Source organism: Tinamus guttatus, unplaced genomic scaffold, assembly GCF_059628265.1.
Source record: "Tinamus guttatus ecotype Peru unplaced genomic scaffold, ASM5962826v1 Tinamus_guttatus_pri_ptg000172l, whole genome shotgun sequence".
Lineage (NCBI taxonomy): Eukaryota > Metazoa > Chordata > Aves > Tinamiformes > Tinamidae > Tinamus > Tinamus guttatus.
This window is the reverse complement of record NW_028288706.1, coordinates 5,586,187-5,612,384: the sequence shown is the minus strand read 5'-3', so window position 1 is coordinate 5,612,384 and position 26,198 is coordinate 5,586,187. Positions and strand designations below refer to the sequence as shown.

Below are 26,198 nucleotides of genomic sequence, written 5' to 3'. Positions count from 1 at the left end.
GCTCATCTCAGAGGCTGAATGACTGGATGGGAGGAAAATTCCCTGTGCACAACGTAAGCAGGTGGAAGGAGGGTTTACAAATGCAGCCTTTCTCAGGAAAACCCAGCCTTCTGTGTGTGTTTGTGTGCTGATGTGTGTGAGGGATGAGCTATTCTTCCTTTCTCCCATAATGTCTCGCTGTTCATGAGGGAATCCTTTAATTAATAATGGAAACCTTGTACATTACTGCTCCATTTGCTAATGCTCATTCCAGCTAGTTTCAAAGCTCTCCTTCCCTCAGGTTCAGGACTGTCCTTAAAATCAATGATGGATTTAATATGGCACCAAAGTAGGGAGTCTTATTATTTCATTGTGTTCTTTACTCATGTCTCATCAGCAGGATTTTCTCCATTTGCTGAGCTTCTAATAATGACAAGCTGACTCTAGGTATTTGTGCTGCATCCATTATTGCTGTAACTGAGCATTTATCTGTCACCTTAAGCTTGTATTGAAGATTTCTTTTAAATCTACCTTAGGTTTCCAGAAGCTCTGCAAATGAGTCTGCAGGAGCCTCTCATTTTATAAAAAAGCAAACGGAAAGAAATGAGGGAGTTTAAGTTTCTAGGCACTAAGGTAAATGCAGCTGCCTCTTTTGAGTGTGAAAGATTGCTCCTAGTGAGACATGTCTCTGTCACCTGCAGTTTGTCAACTCAAAATAGAGGAGGAAAAACATGGTTAGGCTCAACTAGGGGGGAAAAGGCAAAACAAGGAATTTCAAATGTCAATTTTGATGCCTATATTTTATACCCATATCTTGTTTCATGTTTCTATGTGCTTCTCATTAGTATGAAAGGAAATTAGATCTAGAAGGGCTATTATAAAACATTACAGTGGTCAGTGTTTTCAAAAATAAACTTCTGCACCGTTTACTGTGTTTCTGCTCTACTGTATAATAGGTTTCTTTGTGTGCCATGAGATGCCCTTCCTTGCCTTTGTCAAAGCTTTTGTGGGAGGGGTAAAAGAGATCCTGAATGTTCAAAGGAAGTGTCCTGTACATCTACACATTTCTAATAATGTGGCTTTTTAAAAAAATATTTCTTTATATTTTACTGTAAAGGGGCCAAAGTTGGTTATTAGGATGAAATGAACAGGTCTAGAAATCCTGGCCTTATTTAAGAATTTTTTTCCTGGTAGTTCAAGATACTCATCAATTTAATATCTAATTTAAAAAAAGTCCACGTGAAGATTAGTGAAAAAAATACCCTGAACTTACAATTTGCAAGGATTTTTGGTGTTAATAGTCACAATGAACGTAATTAGCATTTGGCCTGAAAAACACTCTTGGATATCAATAAAAAAGCAATGGGAATTAATAGAATATGGAGGTAGAAGATGGAACTTTGATTCTACAAAGCCTAGAGCAGATCACTACTGCAGACAGTGGCTGGTGATTAGCACAGTACTGTCTTAAATGCTATACAATTTGCATAATGCTCCTTCTTGTATTACAGAACTCTCCAGGGAACTTAAGCTGAGAGTAGTGAGGGCAAGTTGTTTAGTGCATGGGTTTATTAGTGCACGAATAAATGAAAGCCAAAGCCATTCTCCAAAGCTTTGAACACAAATCAAGAAGTATGCCAGCACTCTGTGATGAATGTGGGCACGATGGGGAGTTTGAGCTACCTCTGTGCAGAAGTGATGTGTTCACAAGGACAGTTTCCTAGTCATTCAAGGATCTGAGCAGTAAGTTTACTCTGATGGATCAGAAGATACATATATAGTAATGACTGGATATATGCTAACATATTATATATAATACATATTTAATAATAACTGAGTGTATATGGACTTCAGAGAACTGTGTCCAAAAGATACTTGCTTGATACTGAAATTCGCTGGAGAGGAATAGAGGAGAAACTTTTGAATTTCTCAATCTTATCACAGCAATAGGTAGTGCAGTTGAAAAAATGTAGCAAGCCAGTATGTGGGAAGATGATGTCAGAAGCTTTTATAAGTCTGTGCTTAAATCAAAATATTGTTGTCATAAATAAAATTACAGCATTTCAAAGACAGAATGAAAGTTCTAATCCTGAATTCAAGATGCACCTCTACTTTCTTATGTTATTTAAAACACTCAAAGTGGCTCACAAAAAAAAAAAGGGGAGTGGAATTGCCTTCATGTTTGTGAATCTCAGATTTCATCCAGAACAAAAGTTGTTTTTACTTGTGTTTTATGAACACTAAACAAATCTCTTGTGAGATTTCCTACATGGCCTAGCATCCTCCTATTTTTTTTTTGCTACCCTCTGAAGCCTAAGTCTCTTTTTACAGTTCTACCAGAACCTTAAAATACCTCATTGATTAATCATTAGGGTGGGATAAGGGATGGATTATGTTACATGGCCTCTGATAACACTCTGATTCATTCTGCTTCCTGCAAATGTGCCTGAGAAGATCTTGTCTGGTATTTGCACAGTCTTGCGCCTTGATTGGATTTTTTTGTTGTTGATGTCTGTGCATTTATACTACTGTTATTCACATTACTGAAGAAATGTAGGAGATTGGAGAGGATAAACCCTCTGCCTTGGTTGCAAAGAGTGAAGCATCACGTAAAAGCAATTAGGTACTTTTTGAGTAAATGAGAGTAATATTGAAAAAATGATCGTGCGTTCAGTAGAGTCAATGGATGTACCCACTTAATCTGAACACTAATTTCATGGTCTTGAAGGTATCCTGCGTGTTTTACAGTCCATTTAATGGCAAACATTCCATATAATAATTAGGAAACTCTATGCCACTTTCTTGATTCAGAAGAGAACTAGACAATCTCAGAAAGGGGGTTCAGGGCAAAGAGTATATCAAGGTCTGTGGTGTGTAAGTATCTCCTAAGGGGTGATGGCTGATTCTGGACAGCTCTCAAGTTCTGCAAAACATATATATAAAATCCAGTAGCTAGAAACTGAAGAGAAAGATTTTTTTTTTCCAAATGAAATACAGCACAGTATTTCCAACAGATGTGGCAGACTGTCTAATTAAAAAATCAAGTCAGGATATCTTTGTAAAATACATGCTGTAGTCAAACCACAAGTCACTACACAGTTCACAAATTACCAGGTGAATGACATGATGTAAAATTACCAGTGTAATTTTCCTGACCTTAACAAGTATGGAATAAGCTTCTGTGATTTTATGTACATTGGTTAGTGTTGCTATAGAATTTTAAGAGGTCTTCCAAAAATACAGTCTTCTGAGATGCTTCAGGGGTTCATTGGATTATTGGATGCCACTTTTTAAACTTAAAAGGAATACAATAAACAATTCTATGCTAGACAAGATTACCCCCTTTTTGGAAGATATTTATATACTTACCATTCCTGCAGCAAAATTTTGCCATTTCACTTCCCAGATACTACTAGGGAGGAAGAAAGCACAAGCAATTTCTGTTGAATGGCTATTTTTACATGGGAATAATCTCTTAAAAATAAAGTTTGGTTTACAGAAATCCTGCCTCTGCCACAGCTGTAATATTGGCATGTGATGCCAGCATTTTCTGCAGAAACAACTTAACACCCTGGACTTCAGCTGAATTGAACTTAAAAGGAACATCTAGCAACTAAAAATTAATCGAATATTTTCCTTGACCAGGTGTTATCAAAATAAATACCAAAAACATTTAATCCTTCGCACAGGAAGAAAAGGAAAAGAAAAAGAAAAAAGCTAAATGAAGAACATAAGGGTATTAAAACATGGTTTCAATTTATCCTTGCTTTTATGTTGTCTGTTTGTATTATCTGAATGGATAAGGAAATGGTTTAGAGCACGGATCGTGTAGTTGTATCCATTGAATATTTATTTTTTAGCCTACTGTTGGTGCTTAAAAAAATGACAAAGTGATAATATCTAAGTTTCTGTGCTATGTGCAATATGAAAATAAGAGAGGTAGCATATGCATTTTTTTCCTTTCCAGTTCTTCATGTGGAAGTGTTTATTTGGACTTTCTCTCACATGTAGCAGCATTTAGTGGTTCTTTAATTTCTTGACTCATCAGTAGACTTTAAATTATTTATGGATTTATAAATACAGAAATATATTTTTAATTTAACTTTAGGCAACCACCTGTCTCTTTCAATAGGAGCTTTAACAACTCCATTGAAGCCAAACAAGCTGGCTTTCAGAGAAAGGAGAATGTAATTAATCTCGGATCACCTCACCTCAAGGATGCCTGCTGGCCCTTTGGAGATTACAATCTAGAAGTGTGAGTACTACCATAAACTCATCAGGCTTTGCAATTTAATGGGTTTCTGTCAGTGCTGCTCATTATTATAGTTTATTATGTGCATGAGCGATACATGAGAAAACTTTATATTGTTGTCTAGAGGTCTTTTATATACCCTCTAGATTATATGGAATTGAAACATAGTACTTGCATGTAATGAGGAATGAACCAAAATACATCATAGCATAATTACAGACCTGACAAAACCATTATTCCTCTGCCAATCCTTCCTTTTGGAGAGACAGGCAGTTTTATTTGTATTTATTTATTTTTAAATGATAAATGCAGCTTTTCCCCAAAGATGTCATGCAGTGAATCTGTAGTATACAGATGTAGCAATGGAGTCAGGTATAATAACATAAAATAGAATGGAATAGTGATGAGACTTAGAGCTGTTAATTACAGATGAGATGTGATATTCCCATTGCAATTATCCTGTTGGGGTAGATATAAACTAATTTCTTTTCATGTAACTGAAAGATTTTAGGATCAGTGAAATCAAATGTCCATGTTAGGAGCCTTTTGACAAATGGCAAGCTCAATTTTCTATGCTCCTGGGTTAGACTTGCTACAGGAATTGGAAGTGGACATGGGAAGTTCCTTTCTGCTGCCTTTGTACTCACACTGCACAGCCTAAGGTCAGTTGAGTCTGAGCCTTGGCAGAGCAGTCAGATTTGCTTTCAGGGCTTTGCTACAGTTATTCTGCATAGTAAAATATGAGCTTATCCAAGTACACCCATTTTGGCATGCCTCTAACACTGACATCTCTATTGCATTCAGGACGTGCCAGTGTGCTGAGGGCAGCCTATCTGGCACATTGGTGCTTTACATTGCCATAGAGAAATGAAAAGACTGAGATCAAGTGCACACTCTGTATCTGCATTTAGCCCTCGAGCTCCTTTATTCTAAGCTCTGCTCCAGCACTCCTTCCGTGTGGTCTTTGTGGTCCATTTACTACCTCTGCCTTAGTTTCTTCAATCTATAGAACAGAGATGGTATGCACAAGAATTTCTAAGACCTGATTAGCATTTCCTAAATAGATGTTACTGAGTATATTGCTGTTAATCTTTAGTTTTATACACAATGATAATTCTTTAGAAATTATTAATATGTATATATCTGTAATCTCACACTTCATTATTCTTTATTACCTCTGTTTGCATGCTGTGCTATTGTACTGACTTGGTATTTAATATTCCTTTGCTGCATGGAAAAAATCCCAATTGCCTGTGTTTTGCAATACTTTTTTTCTTTTTTTTTTCTAGATCATAAGATTTTTCTGGTTAGGACTATTTTTCATCCTACAGCCATGGTGGGGTGATTAGCATGCTGCTGTTGTGGTTCATACTTGGAGATTTCAATGCTACTTCGGTACAAAAAAACATTCACCGTTAATGATAGAAAATGACCCTATTCAGAGTATGAGAATTTAATCTTCCTTAAACCCTGTTTAGTTTGGACTGCGGAAACATTTTCTGGTTGGTTTTGCATGCGATTCCTTGATTATAGCTAGGATGATTTTTGTTACTCCAGTGAATATAAACCATTCGGTTTCATTTCGCTTCACATTTTTTCCCCAAATTATTTGCCTAGCTGCCTTCTTTTACCACTCTGCTGACAATGTTTGTCCCAGGTTGCTGTCTTGCCACAGTAATGAGGAAAAAGAGGGGAAGAAAGAAAAAAGAAAAAAAGGCATACTTAATACCTATCATTTTACTGAAATAACTACCTAGTTATCAGTTTAAGAGTCTGTTCTGTGCAACCAGAAGAGACAGTATCACCAAGTAAACACCACTGAAAGGCCACTAGCTACCAGACGAGTGTCAGAGAACATGACAACATGGCTCTGTTCTTAATTTCACAAACATAGAACAAGTATCTTTCTGAGGATAGCCAGTTTGCACTAGTGTGATAGTGGACATTCCAGCTGTGAAAACTGTGATGTTTTCATGAATAAATATCACTGGAGTCTCCATTAGGCTAATGGAAATTTTGGACAAATTTGAGATGCTAGAAAGGTAAGTTTAGCTTTTGGGGATATATATGTGTGTGTGTATAAATTTGTGCATAATTTTGCTTCATAATCTGAAATATTTTATTTTACTTAAAAACTAGAAATGGCAACCATAGTTGTAAACCTGCAAGAGTTTGAGATTTAAATCCAAATCCAATTAGTTGGAAAAGCCTTGCAAATGGAGAGAATCCTACAAAGAACTGGAGATGCTTATTTTGACTATTTGTGGTCATCTGGTGATTGAACAGTTACTTTGTATATGATAAAATCTGGTTTAGGTGCTGCATTTCAAAGACACTAATAGCTTTGCTGATTAACACCTCTCAGTCAGCTGCTCTGTTCATTTCTTCCAATGATGTAAATCACCTACCCAGCTTGTAAACCGTTTTTGTTCGTAGTGACCAATTCAGATTTGCCTCTTCAGGGAGAATATCTAAATGAAAAAACATTGAGATTTCAGATATCAGTACAGAATTTAACTTGCTAATTTGCCATTTCTTTGTCAAGAGCAGTAAAGCACCTCCTTGAATCCCTCTGCTTCCTCAGCCAAGACATGAAAAGCAGTATCCTTCACGCGTATGTTCACAAGGATATTTCACAAAAGGGCACCAAGATGAATAATAATGTAAGGAAAATTTTAAGTCACAGCAGCAAGACCTGGAGAATGCCAATAATATATGTGTTTTGGAACATAGCTTCCTATTGCAACACCTTTGATAGAATCCCTACAAATATGTTGCATGAAGTGAATGAGTATTGTTTGAATCTCAGTCTGCTTTTTTATAGTATGTGTTCTAAGTGCTGGAGGCTGCCTCTGGTTCCTGGCAGTGTGTTGCTTTCCAGAGGATGCTGCTGCTTATAGCAATCTATTGATTAGTCTCTCTTGTGCGGCTGCTTTCAAAGGCTCAGGTGCTGCATTTTGTTTTCTTTCTTCTTGAGAACTTAAAATGGTGACTTTTGACCCCTAGTTTTAGCTGTTCCCTTGTCCCTGTCTGAATGGCTCTGCTTTCACTGCAGTGAAATTCTCTGCTTTCACTGTGGTGACTATGGCTACCTTGATCTTGGGAATGTAATTATCTAAATTAACTACTTTACTGCTGTGTGGATGTAAAGGAGTGCCCTGATTTTTGCAGGCACTAGGAGGAAACTTGCAGGTCTGCTTCATTTGTTTTCTGTTAGATGGAAAACTTACAAGTTTTAAATAGATGAGTATTTTATTGTGACCTTTGTGCTGAAGGCCATGCTCATTGGAGCTTAATGTAGCCAACCCTGGGATGACTGTATTGAATTAGTCTGCTCTTTTGCTCACTTGCGCAGACCTGCACTTGGATTTCAATTAGGGTGAGCGAATGGAACCGGCACACGGGAGCAGCCGGATTTGCTGGTCCGTGGCCCGCATGGCTTTGCAGCAGCGCAGTGCCTGTGCGGCTCGCTGGAGGAGGCCGCGCTCCCTCTCCACGCATACCCCGCCGTGCAGCCACCGGTTTTGTAGCTACCGAAACGCGCGACCCCCGGCGCCGCGGCCGCTGCCTGGGGACCCCCGGGGCAGCGCGGGGGCGACTCGTGACGCGCGGGGCGGAGCCTCGGCGTCCGTGGGGGCGGAGCCTCGGCGCCCATTGGCGGGGCGCGGCGGCAGGGGGCGGGGCGCGGCGGCAGGGGGCGGGGCTCGGCGGGGCTCGGCGGAGCGGGCTCGGCGGCGGCGGCGGGAGTGTGCGGCGCGCGGTGCCCTCGCAGGCCGGCACGATGCTGGAGATCCAGCTGGACGATGGCGGCGTCGGGGGGTACCCGGGCGACGACTACTGCTCGGGCTCCGTCATGTCGGAGCGCGTGTCGGGCCTGGCCAACAGCATCTACCGCGAGTTCGAGCGGCTTATCCACTGCTACGACGAGGAGGTGGTGAAGGAGCTGATGCCGCTTGTGGTGACGGTGCTGGAGAACCTGGACTCGGTGCTCACCGACAACCAGGAGCACGAGGTGGAGCTGGAGCTGCTGCGGGAGGACAACGAGCAGCTGCTCACGCAGTACGAGCGCGAGAAGGCGCTGCGCAAGCAGGCCGAGGAGGTGAGGAGCGCTCGCCGGGCCCGCCGCTGTCGCCGGCCTCGCAGCGACCATCTTGTGCGCCCGCCGGGGCCTGCGCGGTGGAGCCTCCGCCTCCCCGTGGCCACCGCCGGGGCCTGCCCGGCCGCCCCTCCGCACGGCCCGGCTCTGTCCGCCGCCGCCTCGGGCGGTACCGACCGAGCGCCTCCCCCGCGGGGCCGCGTCGCATCGGGCTGCGGGGAGTCCAGGCCCGGCACTGCGGCGAGGCCCGGGCGGGGCGGGGGGGATGGAAGGGGCAGGCCCGGCTTCGGGCATCGCCGCTTACCGCATCCCCGCGGGAGGATGAGCCGGGAAACGTCCATGGCGCCCGGCGGCGGGTGCCGCTGCGCCCGGTGTCCCCCTCCGAGGGGGAGAGGAAAAGCAGGGCTACGGAAATAACCGCGTTTTCCCGAATTGGTGCGATTTAGCCCTGGATGCCCGCCGGGAACGCGGATGGCTTGTGAGGAAAAAATGTACTTTAAAAATTGTGTTTACTTTCTGCACTGCGCTTAACCTGGCTCAGTAATGGTGGCTTGTTTCACTGTAGTGGCCTAGTGCAGTCTTTCAAATCCTATCTGTAAGCGATTTATTTGGAGCAAAAAATAGGCTTTATAGGGCTTGACATCTGATTTTCTGAATCGTATTTTATCAAGGCTGCCTTGGTAAAATCTTATTTTACTTTGAGCCTTAATAACACAGTATCTCGTGTTAGAGCCTGCAGTTTCCAAATGTGCGGATCTGCTTTCGTGAGAGCCCTGATAGAGAGCCCTGCTGCTCAGCTGAAGGGGCATCTGAAAGTGGATCATAAAAGATTCCCTCTGATGGAAGGAAAGCAAAACCCTTGGGCTGCCAAGACATGGCAGTAGCCACAAAAGAGAAGGGAGGTACCTTCTTTCCTGGTCGCTTGTACCTTTGCTTGTCCCTGCTGAAATCAGGAGCATTTCCCTAGATATAAATGAGGCTTGTGAACTACAGGTTTTCTCTCTGGCCTCCTGAAATAACAGCCTGTAAACTGAAATAAAGAACTGATGATGGAAGGGTTTCATCACCTGCCACATCATCCTTGTTTCTTTACACAATTACATAAAAACTGTTTTTTAGCCTGAAGTCAGCATGTTTCTTTTGGCCATGTTTTAGAGTAGGAGAGAGCAGAAGACTAAAAAGACTGCTTTAACACTTGAGTAATCTTTCTAAGAGTCAAATTCTGACTTGATAAACAGTAATTAATGAAATAGCTTTTGATTTCAATAAGAATATAGAACACTAAAATATGTTAGCAGTGTTCTTGTTTCTAAATAATCATATAGTAGAACCTTCTGAACTTAAACATGAGGAGGATATTCATGATTTGTGAAAGCTAGAGCCAGTCAATGGAGCTAGAATTAAGTCAAATTTTTAATACAAAATTTTAGTTATCGATAAACTAATAACTAATTATGGAGGCACAAATCTGTATGTATTGCGGATAATTCTGCCTTTCGTAAATTGCAAACCAAACCAAACAAAAAGGCAAAACAACAAAAAGAAACATCAGTTTTCCCAGCAGTCCCATGCATTGCTGTTATGTAGCAGTGAGGAGGGAAGGTCCATCCCACCTCCTCCTGCGGGTTCAGCTTTGTGCTGCGTCTTAGCTCCAGTCTCTGCCCTGCCGCTTTAAATGGGAGGATCCTCCTCTGGGAACTGGATTTAATCCCAGGGGTGACTTCCCTCTGTATATTACTCCAAATTATAAGAATCACAATGATATGGAGATGTTGGGAGATGAAGATGAGAAACAGAGCTTTTGTGTATAATATTGTCAAATGGCCCCAAGTTCTCTTTTCTTTATATTAGTTTATTAATACAAAATGGACTAAAACTGCAAGTGGGCATTGTTCTGGGGCATTAAAAGGTGCATTGTATTCTCTTGTTAGTCACTGCTGCAGAGCCAATAAATCTTGCCTGGTACATGTTTATAAAGAAATTGTTGCGCCCAAATGGGTCTCTCTGGTCCGTTTTGGTAGATTAGGACTGCTATTAACAGCTCTCATCTTGCTTTTGCTAACTGCTCTAAAAGGAAGGTTTCCTTCCCACTGTATTTCTGTCTCTTTCTTTAAGTAGCCTGTATAGGTTATCTTTTAGAGCAGTATTTGCCAGAAGCTAAATAACACTTTATCTTCTGAATGCTGTGGCTGCAGAGTGACTCAATAATTTTTGCTTGTCCTAAAATAAGCCAGAAGAAGTACTGAGATGAATAGATTGCAAATGGAAGTTAGTTAAAATGAGGTGGTGCTGTCAGTCCCTGTGATTTGGGGTTTCAGGTTTTCCTTGACTTCCAAGCAATTTGCTATGGGAGATTGCACCAGATTTTCGATGTTTCGGTTTTCTTCCAATTGTTTCATATCATTTATTAAAGTATGGTAATTGCTTCATGTACGATATGGTATTTGTGGTGCTGTATCGTAATGCATCTTGTTGTTTATTTGTTGTTTGTAGCCTTATCCCTTAAAGAAATGAAGCTAATGTGATTGCTCTGCCAGGTGGTCCTCCCAGCCACTCCAAAGGAGCATGGGAAGTGTTGTGACTAGATGAGAAAAGAACCAGGGAATAGTCATTGAAAATCCCTGTGGGGAAAACAACAACAACATTTTTTTGGGGGTCTACTGTTAACTACTCATTTTATGTAAAATTCTTTTCTAATCTGCTGTATTCTTTTTCTTCCCTTTCTCTTTGGAAGAAGAGCACTGCTACTAAATTTGGACACCTATATGCTTTAGCTACCATTTTCTGAGAAGAGTGTTGCTCGCATTTGGGCCCTAATTCTAAGATTAGTGTGCAAGTATTAATGTATTTAAAAGCTGTTGTGGAGTAGGAAAACAGAAGCCCAGGATCAATTGGTTTACATTAGAATTACTCCTTGGAAGTCGGAGGAGCAGTGCAGACCTGCAGGTGTGGAGCTGGCCCTCTGGCCTCTTGTAACATGACAACCACTTGCAGTGAAATTTAATTATCACAAGGGAAAGGTCGTGACTGTCCGGAGAAGCAGAAGCATGTTAATGTGAGGTGCAATCTACAACTAATTGATGACTTGCAGCATCAGTTAATGCTCATTGGAAGTTTTAAACTGAATGTTAATGTAATATGTGCATACATGTAGCATAAAATTAAGTTCTTTAGTTAGTATGTCTGACTTGTTAGTGAAAGCTTTTGTGTTTAGCATTCAGCACTGAGGCAATGTAAGGCCTAGAATCAACTTCCATTGGCAAATGGCTAAAGAAAGTCACTCAGTAAAAGTGACTTACTTCTGAATAGTGGCTGCTCTGCCTGTGATAGAGGATCCGTTTCCAAGCTTGAGGAGTAGAAAGGGTGTTCTTTTTTTTTTTTTTTTTTTCTTTTTCTTTTTTTTTTTTTCCTCACTACGTGCATCAGAGTTATTTTGAGCTTCCCTATTCAGCTCTAGGGACAAGGTTCAAATCCCTGTGGAGAGTTGAGGCGCTGGTGCGTTGCCCTATAACAGTCATAGTCACTCAAGCTGTGAGTATCGATGTGTCTCCAAAGCCCTGTCAGAACTGGCCTGAGAGATGGGGCACTTGCCCCGAGCTGGCCCAGGATGTGCCCTGTGCTCCCTGGTAGCCCAGTGAGGTAGGGCTTGCTGTGGTGCTCGGAAATTCCCAGTAATCTGTCTGTGAGAGCTCGTCTCCGAGGTTCTCTGCGTACGTATCTGCTCTGGGTACTTTCCTGAAAAGGACGTGCTTTTGCTTGCCTTGCCGCCGGGGGACTCATTTTCTCTAGGTACTTGGGTGCCATCCTTCCCCAACTCCACAAGACAGCAACATGTCTGTCTTCTGAAGCGTGTTGCCATGGCCATCACTTTGCCTTTATGATTTGCTGTCCCCATAGTTATTTTGCATTTAAAAACAATTTGCCTCTAGAGTTCTGTTTGAAAATCATTTCAGAATGAAATGATCCTTTCAGGGAAATGGCAAGATTGTAGCTGTTACAAATTTCCTTGTGGCTCAAGATACCTAAAGGAAATCAAGTGCGTTGTCAGTAGTGCAAGTTCACTATCTCCTATCTGCATCTTAAACATAAAAACCTTTAAAAATCTGGCCTCCTAGTTCATTAAGGGATGCTTTGGATGTTGTCTCTCCCTCTTACACTAATACTGCTTAATGTGAGGAAAGGTTGAAGTGATGCTTTGTGCTCTGCTCTTCTCACGGTGAACACTTTTTCCTTTTCTGCTTTGTCTCTTCTGTGTCTGCAAAATGAACCTCCTGGTCTGGGAAGGCACTTTCTCCTTCCCCACCCTGAAATCTGATCTCATGAAGAGCTGATTGATGGGCATTTCTGCAGTCTGATGATGATCTCATACCATTAAAAGACAAAAACGTGCAGGAATAGCAGATACCAGATAATGAAAGGCTTTGCCTTTTAGGTGGATGCTTTCTTCTGTGTCTATTTACAAGTAACTAGCAATCATGGATATGCAGGCTTAGCTAACAGTTGTCTGTATACAAGATCTGCCTGTATATTCTTATGATGTCTTTTCTCTTTATAACCTGTGGGGGTTGAGAACTGCTTTTTCAAGTTTAAAAAATATTTGCTGTAGTTTTAAATTAATTCCTTTTCTGCACCTCTCTTCTAAAGTGGCAGGAGGCAAAAGACCATCTGCAAAGGTTCAACAGCAGAAGCTGCTTCCTTCCTCTCCCACAGAATGACACATGAGTATTAAGAAAGGAGGCTGACCTTTCTATTTACATCCTTGCTTGTGCATATCATCAGAAATTATAAAATGAGTAGACGCTTGATAGAGCGTGTATCTGAAACAACATAGTGAATTAAAACCAGCTTGACAGCAGTGTGGCAGCTTGCAAAATACAGACTGTGCTGGTCTATTCCTGGGTCCTTGTCTCCCACTGAATCTTTCTCAGTGACACACTAGTCAGCTCTGGTTTTGTGGTGCAGGGAGATGTACAAGAGATGTCCTGCTGCTTGTGAGAAACCAGGTTGGTCTGATGTACCAAAGAGCATAAGGATAATAGTTTGCCCACAGAGACATGTGAGCAAATAAAATGTCACTACGAATCAAATTATTTATTCTATAGCCTGGGGATAGGGGGGTGGGTAAACAGAAAAAGTCTATTTTTAAGTTTCTGGGTGAGTTTTCCAATATAATATTGGATGAGCTATATAGATATCAAGCAAATCAAATTTAGACCAAAAGTTAAAACACAAGATAGATACTTTGGGGTTAGGCAGAACTGAAAATGCTCTCATAGCTTTACAAGGGTGTCTTTCCTTCTTTTCTTTTTATCTCCTCCTCATAAAGAGTTTGTGTGCAGGTATTTTGTCAACCGTATGGACTTCTCTCTTTTTAGCTTTTTAGAGATGCTGGTGTTTGACAAACAGTTATGGGAAATGCACTTGTTAAAAACACCTAATTAGGTATTTTGAATTTTTTTAAGAAATTGTTGGAAATCTACACTTATGTGAAATAACTTAAAAGACTTTTTAAGTTTACCAATTTTATTAATTTGTGACAGCAACAGACATGGACCGTATGATGTATATTTCTTAATTGCTTCCTTAAGAGCAGTCAAGCTTTCAAAATGTAATGCCCATCAATCTGGGGACATAACCCTCTGGTAATCTTACATGATTCTTGTTATTTTTGGAAGAAAATATTTCTGTCCAAATATAGATCCATCCTACGAATCCTCTTTATGTCGCTCATGCTTATGGGGGTTATTAATATTCATAAATAGGAGGATGTTATTAAAAATTACCTTGAAAGTAAAACCAGTCTGCATGAACAGTATGAGCTATTATTTTATTTAAAGAGCAATTTGAAAATAATTTTCCAGATGTTAGTTACGTGAGGCAATGATGAGATTTCCCCACAATAGGCTTATACATAGTCTGAACTGTAATCCCCATATATATTTTGGTGGGATTTTTTTTCCCTCTTGATGAAATTAAGCAGTTTGCTTCATGGTCCTGCTTTCTTCTCACCTCAGGAAGAGAGAGAAGAGCTATCAGGTGGTTGCTCTGGCATGCAGCTTCTTTCCTGTCATCCTGCTCCCTCATTCCAAATTTTCATAGCTGCCTCTGGCAAGACTGAACAACCTAAGACCCTTTTGGGACACTGACAAAAACCACTGGATGTCCTAGGCAAGAGGACCTGTTTTTTTCCTGCTCCTTTTCCGCTTTACTGTTTGATGTTGCTGTTTCCTGCCCAGTCCCACAGTACTGGGGCAGCGCGGCTCAGGCGGCGCCTGCTCAGGGCTGCAGGGACGTCAGAGCTGCCAGCTGGCTCCTCTCCTGACGGCCGCGGTGGAACCTGCCTGGTAGTTCTAAGCGGCTGCACCGAGTGCGCCAAAGCAGCGTTTTTTGGTCGCAGTGACCTGCGAGCCTCCTAGGCCGGATTTCAACCTGCGCCCTCCTTCCTTCGCAGCCCTTCCTTACTGCTGGGCAAGCACGAGCAGATGCGTGCAGGGCTGTCCTTCCATCTGTTCCCTTCTTGATTGAGGGTGATTTCAGTTCTAGACCAGGACAAGGTACTTTCAGCTGAGATTGTAATCAATGGGCAAAATTGACAGCTAGTCAGCTATCTTTCTGCTTTACTTAGATATCACCAGAAGTTTAGGCCTTTTGAGGAGGGGTTTTGAGGAGTTTTTGATGTTCATTGTAGAGCTACCAGTGGTGGTAAAATATAGAAGAGTTTGGTGATCTCAGCATTTAATTTGTTTCATGCACGATACATGGTCTCTGCCAGTGTTGCTTAGGAAACTGCAAACTGTATTTCAGAGCATCAGAACTAAAATCACACAGGGTGAGAAGTTTCAGAGCTCAGATGTGTTTCGAAAGAACCGATAAGTAGGATTTTTCTTAGGAAATCTTAAGGAGTTTTATATTTTGTGGTGGGTTGACTGCCGCTGTCTGGGACTCCCTATTTCACTCCATTAATTGTTGCTAAGCTTTAATATTATTCCTAGAATTCCATGGAATGGATTTTTTTTGTTGTTGTGAAATAACCTCTAATTTATATTAGATGTAGTAGAGAATTTCTTGTCCTTTCTCTAAATGATCTAGATTTGAGCTTATGTAGCCTAGTTCTAATGCCCTCTGACGTTTTCCTAGCAAATAAGGTAGTCGTATCTCTGATTGCATTCTGATCTTAAACCCCTGCTGTGGAGGCTGCAGTATTGTATTATATCAAGATACTATAGCAAAAGTGGATAGGTACATCTGCTGAGCATTCAGAAGAGAAGTATTACGAGATTGACCAAAGTGCCATGCAGCTGAGACACCTCAGGATTATTTCTAACAAAGATCCGATATTCTTTTGTAAGAAAAAGATTTTTTTTTCTTTTAGACTTTAGAACATGAAAGTGCAGTATAGTACAATATGACACATATGTATTTTTTTCTGCTAGGAACATCCTTTCATTTAGGATGGAGAGGTTCATGGAATAGGGATGAAAAAAGCATTAAGAGATATAGATGGTGAAGGATGGCTGTGGCAGCTGCTTCTTATTCCTGTAGTGCTTAATAGGCTTTTCTTGCACAAGTCAATTCTCCAGTGTTACAGCCACATAAAAAAATGTGGTTCAGTCATTTTTCACCATATGAAGCTTCATTTTTTTTGGTCCTTGATAGAACAGGGTTTGTTTCCATTCAGATCCTTCAGCTTGATGACTTTCATAGTGTATAGCCTGAGTTAAGTGGAAATTGCTACATCATTTGCACTGTAATTGCAGACAGAAAAATGCATAAAGTACATGCTTACAGAAGTAACTCTTAATCCTCACAAAGTTTACATTATTAACCATACATTTTTTTTTAAAAAAAATTGTTCCATCAATATGGTTTCGTTTTTCATTGTTATTGATGTTCGCTTTCAGTGTTTTATCTGTTTATAGACACATATATGCGATACTGTAAATTCTGAAATATTAATGTGTGTGTGGGGGGTGTGTGTGTGTGTGTATGTGTGTGTATATATATATATATAAAATATGATACTCTTTTACAGCCTCAGGGACTTCCTGATTTGATTTTCTTACTAACTTCTTTCTGTATAGGGTCTCAGGTGGTCATCTTGCACTGCCTTTGTAACTGTTTTGCCTCCAGCATTCTTGGAAAGACACCCACCCTTAATTAAAAACCTAGGAGCTGAATACCGAAAAGGACCTTAGGAGTCATCGTGTCCAGTGCCTTTGAATTGTAGGCAACTGCATTATGTCATATATCAAGCTTTGTTGTCAAACTAGTTAAATATCTTCTTGCTCTTCTGAAAGAGCAAATAAATTCTTCTAAATTCCAATTTCTTTTTTTCGTGGCCTGTTTTCACTGTTTTTCTTGTGCCAGCATTGGCCTTAACTCAGCAACCTCTCCCTTTATCAAGTTCTCCCATCCCTGTGTTCTTTGAGTAACACTTTGCCACATCTGGTGTTCATAGCGATCGTTCCTGTGCACGTGGCTGGACTGTGGCTGCTTTTCCAGATACATTTTGCCAGCACTTTGTGTAGTGGCGTGCATGCTTTTGTGTCTCCCGGGAGCATCGTCGTCTCCAGTTGCCTTTTTCAAAGTCATCGCGGTGAGATTTATCTGAGGGCTGTCGCCCTTCATTAGCCTGGCCGGGCGCAGTGTGTGGCGTGTTGGCTGGCGGGAGAGCGGCTGCTCATCCGTCTCCTCCCTGCCTTCCCTCTGCTGCGGTGGCACGTGGCCCTGAGCGCATCGTCTTGAGATTGGATGGAGAAATCATTCTGTAATCAGCTCCTTCCTCTCGGGCCTTCTCATGACAGGAGACATTTTTGCCCCTATGGGCATGACCTTGTGTTTGCATTGCTCAGGTCCACTGTCACCCTTCTGCCTGTGTGATTCTCTGTGGTAGTGACAGCAACCCCTGTTCATGGGTGATCTGCAAGACTTCAGACACACGCTTTGCTTTTCTTAGCCATGTTTACCAATGGAAATACAAGTTTGCTCACAAGACTTTTGTGAAGAATCCCGCTAGTAATTCATCCCTTTTTGTACCTCCCCTTTTACTCCACAGCATCTTTTGTTCCAAAATGTTATTCATTTAATTACTGTAATCATTGTTATTGTCCCTGGATTGCCACAGAGGTGCATGAAGTGCAACCTTGCTGTCTCATGCAGAGCTGGAACTGGGTCAAGGGCATGGATGGGTCCCCTTGGGACCTCCTGGATGAGCCTCTTGTGGCTCAGTTTAACAGCAAGTGTGGGGACAGACCTGCTGGAAGGAGAGCAATGTAACTGAAAAGTTACCTGCCTTTTGAAAAAAAGGCTCAGATGCCTTGGAACAAGAAGGTAGGGGATTGTAATCCATGCATATATTGACAGAAGGGAAATTCATTTCACAGAAGGCATTCTGTGAAATATTAACCTCTAACTGTAGAGTATCTAAATGAGCTAACAGCTGTCTTAATGTATCCTTGAAGCTATCAACAGGAGCAAACATCTGATCTTGAGTCTCTGCAACTGTAAAGGAGACTTTACAGTCTTTGACTGGAGTTGTACACTTTTATGCAGATGACCGTGGTCCTGCCAGAATATGTTTGTCTTTGAGAATAGCGAAGGGTCAGGCATCGGCCTTAGCTCTGAGTGTCTTTCTATCATGAGACTTTATGCACTGTGTGTCCTTGGCAGGTAACATCCCAAAGACTTTTTTAACAATATGGTAAAAATGTCTTTATAATGTGTCAGAAAAAAATGGGAAGAAAAAGGAAGAGTTTTTTTTTTTTTTTTCCAGATCTACTATGTTTTGGCCATTTTACTAATAAATTAAATGTCAGCTTTACTGGGGGTCAGAGATGATGTTAACTGATCCTCATCCTGCTTTTGAATTGACTGAAATGAAAATTAATTATAGCTAATTAGAATAATGTACTATTAATAAAGTTAATCGTATGATTATGTTTAATTAAAATTATTTCCTTCCTTGGAGTTGTAAAATACATTTGTTTTTCCATATTAAATACATCTTCATAGATAAGCCCCCTCATGTAAATCAATGGCATGCATCTTAAATATTCAGTACAGAAATATTCAAATAATTATATTTGCATAAACAAAAAAGACTTCCTAGACTGATGTGTGCCATAAATTTTACTCTGACCCTGTTTGAGGAAGGGGACTGGACTAGATGGTCTTTAAAGGTCCCTTCCTACCTCAACTGTTCTGTGATTCCGTGGTACAGTCTCTCCTGATCTGCACATAACTGTGTTTTCTTTTTCCTTTACGTACATCCTGTAGGAAGGCATACAAATGAGAATATAAAAATCATATTAACTGATTCAGAGTAAAGGCAGGATCCTTTTTTGAGATACCAGCATTTTCCAGCCCTGAGTTGTTCTTCTGGTCAGAGCCACAAAAGTATCTAATTATTGCAGGTAGTGGTGACCTAGCCCACAGAAGTCACTGGTGGCTGTTTGTTCCTCACCGTGTTGTGAAGCGCTGCTTTTGCCCCCTCAGTGCTGCAATCTCCAAGCAGCAAAGGAGGGTTTGGGCCCGAGCCTCTAATATTCCCTTTGGTAACCTATGCTCTTGCCCGCACTACCAGCCAGTCAGATTAAGGCCATGTAATGTTTTATGCATATATATATATATGTATATATGCGCAACTCTAGCTCTTCGCTTGATTTCTTGTTGATGCAATATGATGGTATCTGATTGTATGTTACTATATTTAGTCATTTTCTTCCTTTGCAAATCCAGTAAAGCAGGAAGCTAAGTGGTCTGCATGTACAGCTGCTTTTCCGAGGAAAAGTCATTCTTTCGCCCTAAGACGAATTTAAGCCAGATATTTTCCTTTTATGTAGTAGTGTGTGTCATTGGTTGTCATAATTTAATCCTGGATTATTACAAACCTGATTTAAATCAGAGGATAGAATTTAGTGGAAAGAAATCCATGTGATTAATTTTTATATAGAGTGGTCTCTTTATCTGGCATTCTTAGATCACTGATGTGTTTAACAGTATAAAAGACTCTGCTTTTTCTTACTGCTCTTACCTGTGTAAGGTGAAGAAACCTGGTAGCATGGGCTTTGAATATGACCTACTGTATTCCACTGTGGGATGACCTCTTGAATGTGTTTTCTGTGCTGAAAAAAAAATAACATAACTCAGAATCTCATGAGCGCAGCTGAACAAGTCATGATGCTTTATACGTAATATTTGGTGGTTTTAGATAAATTCTACTCTTTGCTTTTTATGCAGGATCTGTTTTGAAATACTGATAAATCTAGCAGTGTTATGTTTGTTGGTGTTTTTGTTTGCTGAATTTGAAGATTCTGGTGTTCAGAAGGATCTTCCAAACCCACCTGGATGCGACCCTGTGCCATGTGCTCTAGGTGTCCCTGCTGGAGCAGGGGGGTTGGACTAGATAATCTCTAGAGATCCCTTCCAACCTCAACCATTCTGTGATTCTGAAAGGGAGTAAACAAGTAAGCTAGGTTAGTTTCAGAGTCATTAAAATAGCAGATGTCAGAATTGATTGTTTTTTATAAGGAGGGCAGAACTGATGAGTTTTACAGGGGAAGTGAGGTAATTGTCAAGCACTGTTGATGTTTTCCTTCAGTATGACGTTTGATTTGCAGTATCATTAAAGCAAACCTCGGAATTTCTTTAGAGGCAACAGTGTCAGTCCACAAATTATTCTTCAAAAGCACGTGCAAATGTTCTCTAAAAAGCTGTAAAGCTGTGGGAAGTCTTGCTATCTAGTTCAAGTACATCCATCCACTTTTTCATAGTGGGATTAAATTTACAAAAAAATAGTACTTTTTCTTATCAATCAGTGGAGTTATCCGGTGCTTCTTGTTTCTGGATCTTGTCTCTAAATGTCTTTGCTCCATCTCTGTAGAAATACAGCTGGGAGTTGTAAACTTGCTGAGGTACGTGTCGGATCTGAGCTCCTTACAGTGAAGCAATGGGAGAAAATCAATCACAGCACCTGACTCTGCAAAATGAAGGGCAGTTCATGGCAGCAAGTCATGCTCATGTTACCTAGCCAGAGCTTTCTGCTTTTTTCTTTTTTTTTTTTTTTTTTTTTTAGCGGCTCCAAAGTGAAGGAATGTGTTCAAGCAAATTTGCTTTTCAGTTTTAAATTTAATGCATTTGGTATTTTAATTCTTGACAGATTTCTTTTTAAATTACTTCATTTTTAAGATGTTTTAAAACATGTCTTTTGAAGACTATAAGACTAGGCTGAGTTGTTTTATTTGTCCACCCTTTTTTTTTCCTCTTTCACAGTTAGGCTTATAATGAAGCAAGAGCAGTGTCTAATATCTGCTTTCAGTAAGCCTCTGGAGGTTGTTCTAAGGCCACAGGTACGAATTTGATTCATACGAGTAGTTTCTTTTCACTTATGAAGCCTCATGCTGATTTTGTTAGCTGCCCCAGAGATGAGGAGCTTCATCTTTGTGCATCTGAGTCTAGCACCTAGATAGGCCCGGCTGTGTACTAACTTTAATGAAAAACATTAATGAAGAAACAGAGTAAAACTGAGGGATTTTTTTCCTGTGGTAACTGCTCCTGGTGCTCTTTGTAAATATTATGGATGGAAAACATTCAAATGGGTGTCCCCTCAAGCTGCATTTCACTCAGTAATATGTGCTTGTTTTTTAGAGCTTAACTGCCCCTACAAGCCTGTTTATTAAAAGTGTTATATTTAATTTGTGTTTTCCCTTTTTTTTCCCTGCCTCATTGCAAATGCTTTCTGTAACATATGGGAGCAGGAGCTGGTGCACAGAGCCCTGTGGAGTAGGAGGACTTCCTGTGTGCTAGGGGAGGCATCTGGCAAGTTGTGTGAGAGGCATCCTGAGCAGCGGAGACGGCGGCTGCTTAGCTGGGTGATCTGCAGCTGCTTAGGGGGGTCCATGAACCACAAGCTGTGCTGCAGGCACTAGATGAAGTGTTACTTGCACTGAAGCCACCTCTAGAGGCTGCTTTGCACAAGGGAGTAATACAAATATGCCTGGAGTGCTTGTTCCCAAACACCTGGCACAGCTTGTGCTGGTGGATTTGCTTGTGTTGCTGAACAAGGTCATTTCGATCTCTGCCGCATCCTTCCATGGATGTTGTATGAAATATCTACATCTGACTTACTGGGAAAAAAAAAAAAAAAAAAAAACAGGGCTCTCCTGGGTGCTCTGACAGGAGCTCCCTCATCCCGTGACAGCTGAGAGGCGGTGCTGTGCGTGCTAAGCTGTCTCCTGTACAGAGTGTGCCCTGCCCTGCAGTGCTCCTGTGTGAAACTGTCCTTCCCCCAGGCTGCTTGAGGGGGGGTTCCCTTGCTCAGCCACCTCCCTGGACCTTCACTTTTCCTCGCTTGCAGCCACCGGCCCTTCCTGATGCCCAGGGAGACAGCGAGACCGGCCCTGAGGCAGCCACAAGCTGGGCCAGAACCGGACAGAAGAGACAGCCTTTGGGGCCCTGTGCCCAAATGCTGCCACTCGATCTCCCCAGCGAGACAGAGAACAGGATATACTGCAATGCGCTTGCCCAAAATGCCTTTTTTTTCCCTGAGGATACTAAAGATAATGTGAATTTTTGATTCCGTAGTCTCTGTTTTTTCTTCTGTGAGTGTAGTGTGTAACGGTGTATGTTAAGAAAACCTGATGGCGTTAGCTGATTTCTAGTTTTCTCTTCCTTTGATTACTTGGAGACTGCAAAATAGACAGGTCTATACAAGAAAGTCTAAGAGACTTAATCTCTCACTCAATTTCTCTAAATTAAACCAAAACAACAGTAGAAAATCCAGGAATCCTATTAAAGATGACCTACATAGTGGGAATAAATTTGTTTATACCCCCCTTTTCTTCCTAATTTACTGTCAAGAAATCTGTGAAATAGTTTTTTTAATATTCTTCTTTTTTTTTGTTTGTTTTATTGTCACTTCAAAATGTAATTCTACCCGCCTTGGGTGTGATGCTCTTGAATGGGAATCTAGCAAACTGAGGCCATTTCAAAATCCAAGAGAGTGAAAGCTGAACAAGGGAGATGTGACAGGGATTTAGGCCAGGGCTATAATTAAAGGGATTCGTCAATAGAGCTTTAGCACAGAGTACTTTCAGCAAACCCCTGAGAGGAGATGGAGATTATCCTGGGAAAATAGCTTTTCTGTTGGCTTAAAACAGTCTTCCAAACAGAGCAAGTTAAACTGCTGCTTCTCTAGGGTTGTTGCTCAGTGCAGTGATCTTGGCTAGGATTTCCTTTTTTTCTTGACTCATTCTTCAGTGACATAGTGATTCTGTAGGATGCCTTTGCAATATCCATAAAGAAGATTGTTGGACACTTATTAGTGACTACTCGAATGTTTTATTGACATTTCAGAGAAAATAATGCTTAATTAAAATATACATCCTTCTGCAGTCTTAGAATTTAATGAAAAAGTATTTAAATTAATGAAAAATATAGTCTCAGAGTCAAATCCTTTTAAGAATATGGTGAAAGGAGAGTATTGGCATTCCTGATAGCTCTAGAAAATATTGCTAGAAAAACAGCAGTAAGAACAGCAGGAAAAAAAACCCCAAATCTTACTGCAATAAATGGGGAAAGCAGAGGAAAGAAAGATAAAAGCCCAGTTAGATTTAAGACACTGCAGACTACTGAGTGCAGCAAATCAGGCATGGCTAAAATGTGTTTATATCTTTAAATACAGCTATGCAGGAATGAGGACCGACTCATTGTTCAGAGGAATTTACTGAGCAGTAACAAAAGTGGGCAGGAATCATAAATGATGTAGCCCTTCAGCTATTTACAGGGCGAAGACAAAGCTCACACACTTAATGATGACTCTTGTGTTATTGCTATTCCCACTAGAAGTAACAGGAAACGTTCATGCTTCTTCCCACTGCTGTACTGGAATACGGCTCATGCTGTTTTATGTGCAGAGCTTTAACAAATCAAAGTGATAAAATTACTGTGCATTTTGTTGCATCTGTTTCTCTGGGAGTCTTAGCTAAACATGTTTTGCCCCCCGCACCTGACTTTTGCAATCCAATGTAGTTTAACTTTGTTAAATTAAAATTACTGAGATTTCTAGCACTGCAGTATGTAAAGAGAGGGATCATTTACTGCTGAAGCTGGTGAAGTCCTCTGCTCTGCAGGATGGCCTTGTTTTTTGCAACAGTACTTTCCACCATTGCAGATTGTTGGTGCCTTTTTTCCTTCCAACTTTCATGGTTTTAATGGGAAATTGCAGTGTGCTGATTGTGTCAGGACCCAGTGTAAGGAGCATTTTGCAACTAGACCCTCTCCCTCCTGAGACCTCCTCTTGTTCTATAAAGCATCCTAAGGAAGATTAAAGACATCTTTTTTCTCCTCCTCCCTCTCTTGCTTTGCAGCTCCAAGTCTGGGCCCTGAATTTCCTAATGAAGTTTGACAGACCGTTAGTGCATAACTAACTCATTTTCCAAAGCAGGCAAAAGACTGTTGGGAGACAGGAAAGGTAATCTGATGGGCTCTGCAGTTGGCATGACGTAGAGTCGTATTTCTGTTGTAGAATTGCACAAATACTCAAGTACTGAGTCTTGTTCTCAGTGCTCAGGGGACAGATTGATGCTTTGATTACTGGACTAGTGCAGACAACTCGGCCTGTTGTTTCATAACTGGCTGGGCTCTTAAGTTTTTTTTTTTTTTTTTTAAAGAGAAATACATAAAATGAGCAAAGAGAGCATATGGTGTGATTATATGTGTGTGTAATCTCTAGGAGGAGACCTGTTGCAGTGGTTTTAGTTTCCCTAGATTTAGCTCTGTAGGAAAAATGTAATGAGGCTCAGTGCATGGAATTTTTGGATTTTTATTTTTAAGACCAAGATAGGATTTGTTGTAAAACCAGGGAGATAGTTTCAGTGTTCTACTCCATTGTAAGCATGGTTATACTGGATTTTAGACTTGGTTTATGTAGGGAGGATGTTTGTGATTAATGAAGCAAATGCCATATATTTTTGAACCATATGGATTTTTTTCTTAGGAAACTTTCTTCTTCCTAAGTTTTATCTTAGGAAGTGCTATCAGAACCAGTTTATTACCTGAGTCTGTCTGTGCTGTGGATTGTGTGTCATTATTGCAGCTGGATAGTGTTTTGCACAAAAGGTCCATTTATAACCCAATAACTATGTTTGCTTAAATATACTCAGAGATTTGAAGGTGGTACTTGCTTTTCAGGTATCCTATTTGATTTAAATGTTTCATGGAAGCTACTGCAACTACAGTTTATCAGCAATCATGTAGCTTCAGCGTGGATCCTCCACGGTTTTGCTGAATAGAACGTTTCGTATGATTTGCTCTTCCATCTGTTTATCCTTGCTCTGTGTGACAGTAACCAATGTCGAGAATTACTAAAACTCCCAAGCTCAAAGTGGAATTTTACAGAAGCAATAACCTCAAATGAGGTATTTTTCTGTTCTGTTTTCCTTTCCGCTCCTTTGATTCCTCTATTGCAGAGGCTTTCTCAAGTTTGTGCTGGGATAGCTTGTCGTCTCCGGGAGCTGAGGTTGCTCCGGGCTCCCCGCCTGATCCTGGCTCCCAAAGCAGGAGGGGAAGGAGTAGTGGGAGGAAAGACCTGAGAAAAGCTGGCTGCACCAAGGGGTTTCTGGCCAATGGGAGGCTTGCTGGGATTCTCGTCCTGCAAAATTTCATTAATTTGGGAAGTCTTACTTGTCCTGAGCTACAGAGCCAGTCCATCTTTTCGTCCTATTTCTTTCTCCCTTTCCATGCTGATTCAGGCTCCTGTTCAACTTATGGAAATAAATAAGACTTTTCAGGATTTCCTACTGGTTCAACCATTAAAGTTATACACAATCTTTATAGTCTCTTTTCAAAATTACATAAATTTTCATTTAGCTTTATCAGTTGTCTAGCCCTTATTTGCATTGTTTTCTAACCTTTCTCACCTCCGATTCGAGCTTTGAAAAGTCGATAAGAGTTTTTCTTCTTTGACCTTAAATTAAATCAGAAATCATCCTGGCATGTGAGAGAACAATATTACTGCAGATGACAAAATTGCATTGGTTTATGTAACTTGTATTAGGCCATAGTTTATATATTATTTTACGCTAAATATAGTTAACATTTTCTCTTAGAAAACATTCTCTTTAACTTGGTTAAATGCTATTTTGCAGATTCTGTTACTTAAAAACAATAATATTTCCTGTTGTGCATTTTATTCTCTTAAATTGTCATTTTTTGTGAGAGAGGAGGAGAAAAACTCTCACAGGGAAAACATGCGTACTCCTTACCCTTGACTTTTTCTCTGCTTCCTCCCTATTTAGAAGTTTATAGAGTTTGAAGATGCATTGGAGCAGGAGAAGAAAGAACTACAAATCCAAGTGGAACACCTTGAATTTCAGACTAGACAGCTGGAGCTGAAGAGCAAAAACTATGCAGACCAGAGTAAGCCACGTTGTGCACCAGTCAAGATTCTGTAGTTGGCTTTCTATGAGTGTATGCAGCTACCCTGAAATATTTCTCATTTATTTGTATTTTGAAGTAATATATGCAAAGCCTGGAATTCGCAGTCATCTCTTGTTTTGGTAGGAATTTGTGAGCCGTCTGGAGGATGCGGGGTATATCTAACACTGATTTGATAGAGGCCACATTGTTTCTGCAATATGGAGTATGTCCAGTCTGTCTAGCTGTGTTATTTGGGCCATTGGTGAAGCTTCAGATCCTGCTTTCTGATTTTCCCATCAGAAATAATTGGTGTTTTGTGTGGTTCCTCAAATAGGTAGAGGAGCCCACCATAAGCATAATTTGAACTATCATCAAATTAGCACATTTGTAGGACACCAGTTGTCTACTGTTTCTAAAATGTCATTACACTATTTGATGTGCTCATCTTGGGAATAT

At 40.8% G+C, this 26,198-nt stretch overlaps 1 protein-coding gene across 29 annotated transcripts in view; it reads left to right on the top strand.

The window, feature by feature from the left end:
- Positions 1-7,974: 7,974 nt before the first annotated feature.
- The window catches only part of MAPK8IP3 (mitogen-activated protein kinase 8 interacting protein 3), a 63,992-nt gene continuing 45,768 nt past the window's right edge, over positions 7,975-26,198 (top strand). For all 29 annotated transcript variants that reach the window (XM_088523182.1, XM_088523180.1, XM_088523177.1 and 26 more), the window contains exons 1-2: positions 7,975-8,330; positions 25,622-25,742. In XM_088523182.1, coding sequence (XP_088379308.1) covers positions 8,013-8,330; positions 25,622-25,742 — 439 coding nt within the window. In that variant the 5' untranslated portion in view covers positions 7,975-8,012. The remainder of the gene's footprint in view (positions 8,331-25,621; positions 25,743-26,198) is intronic.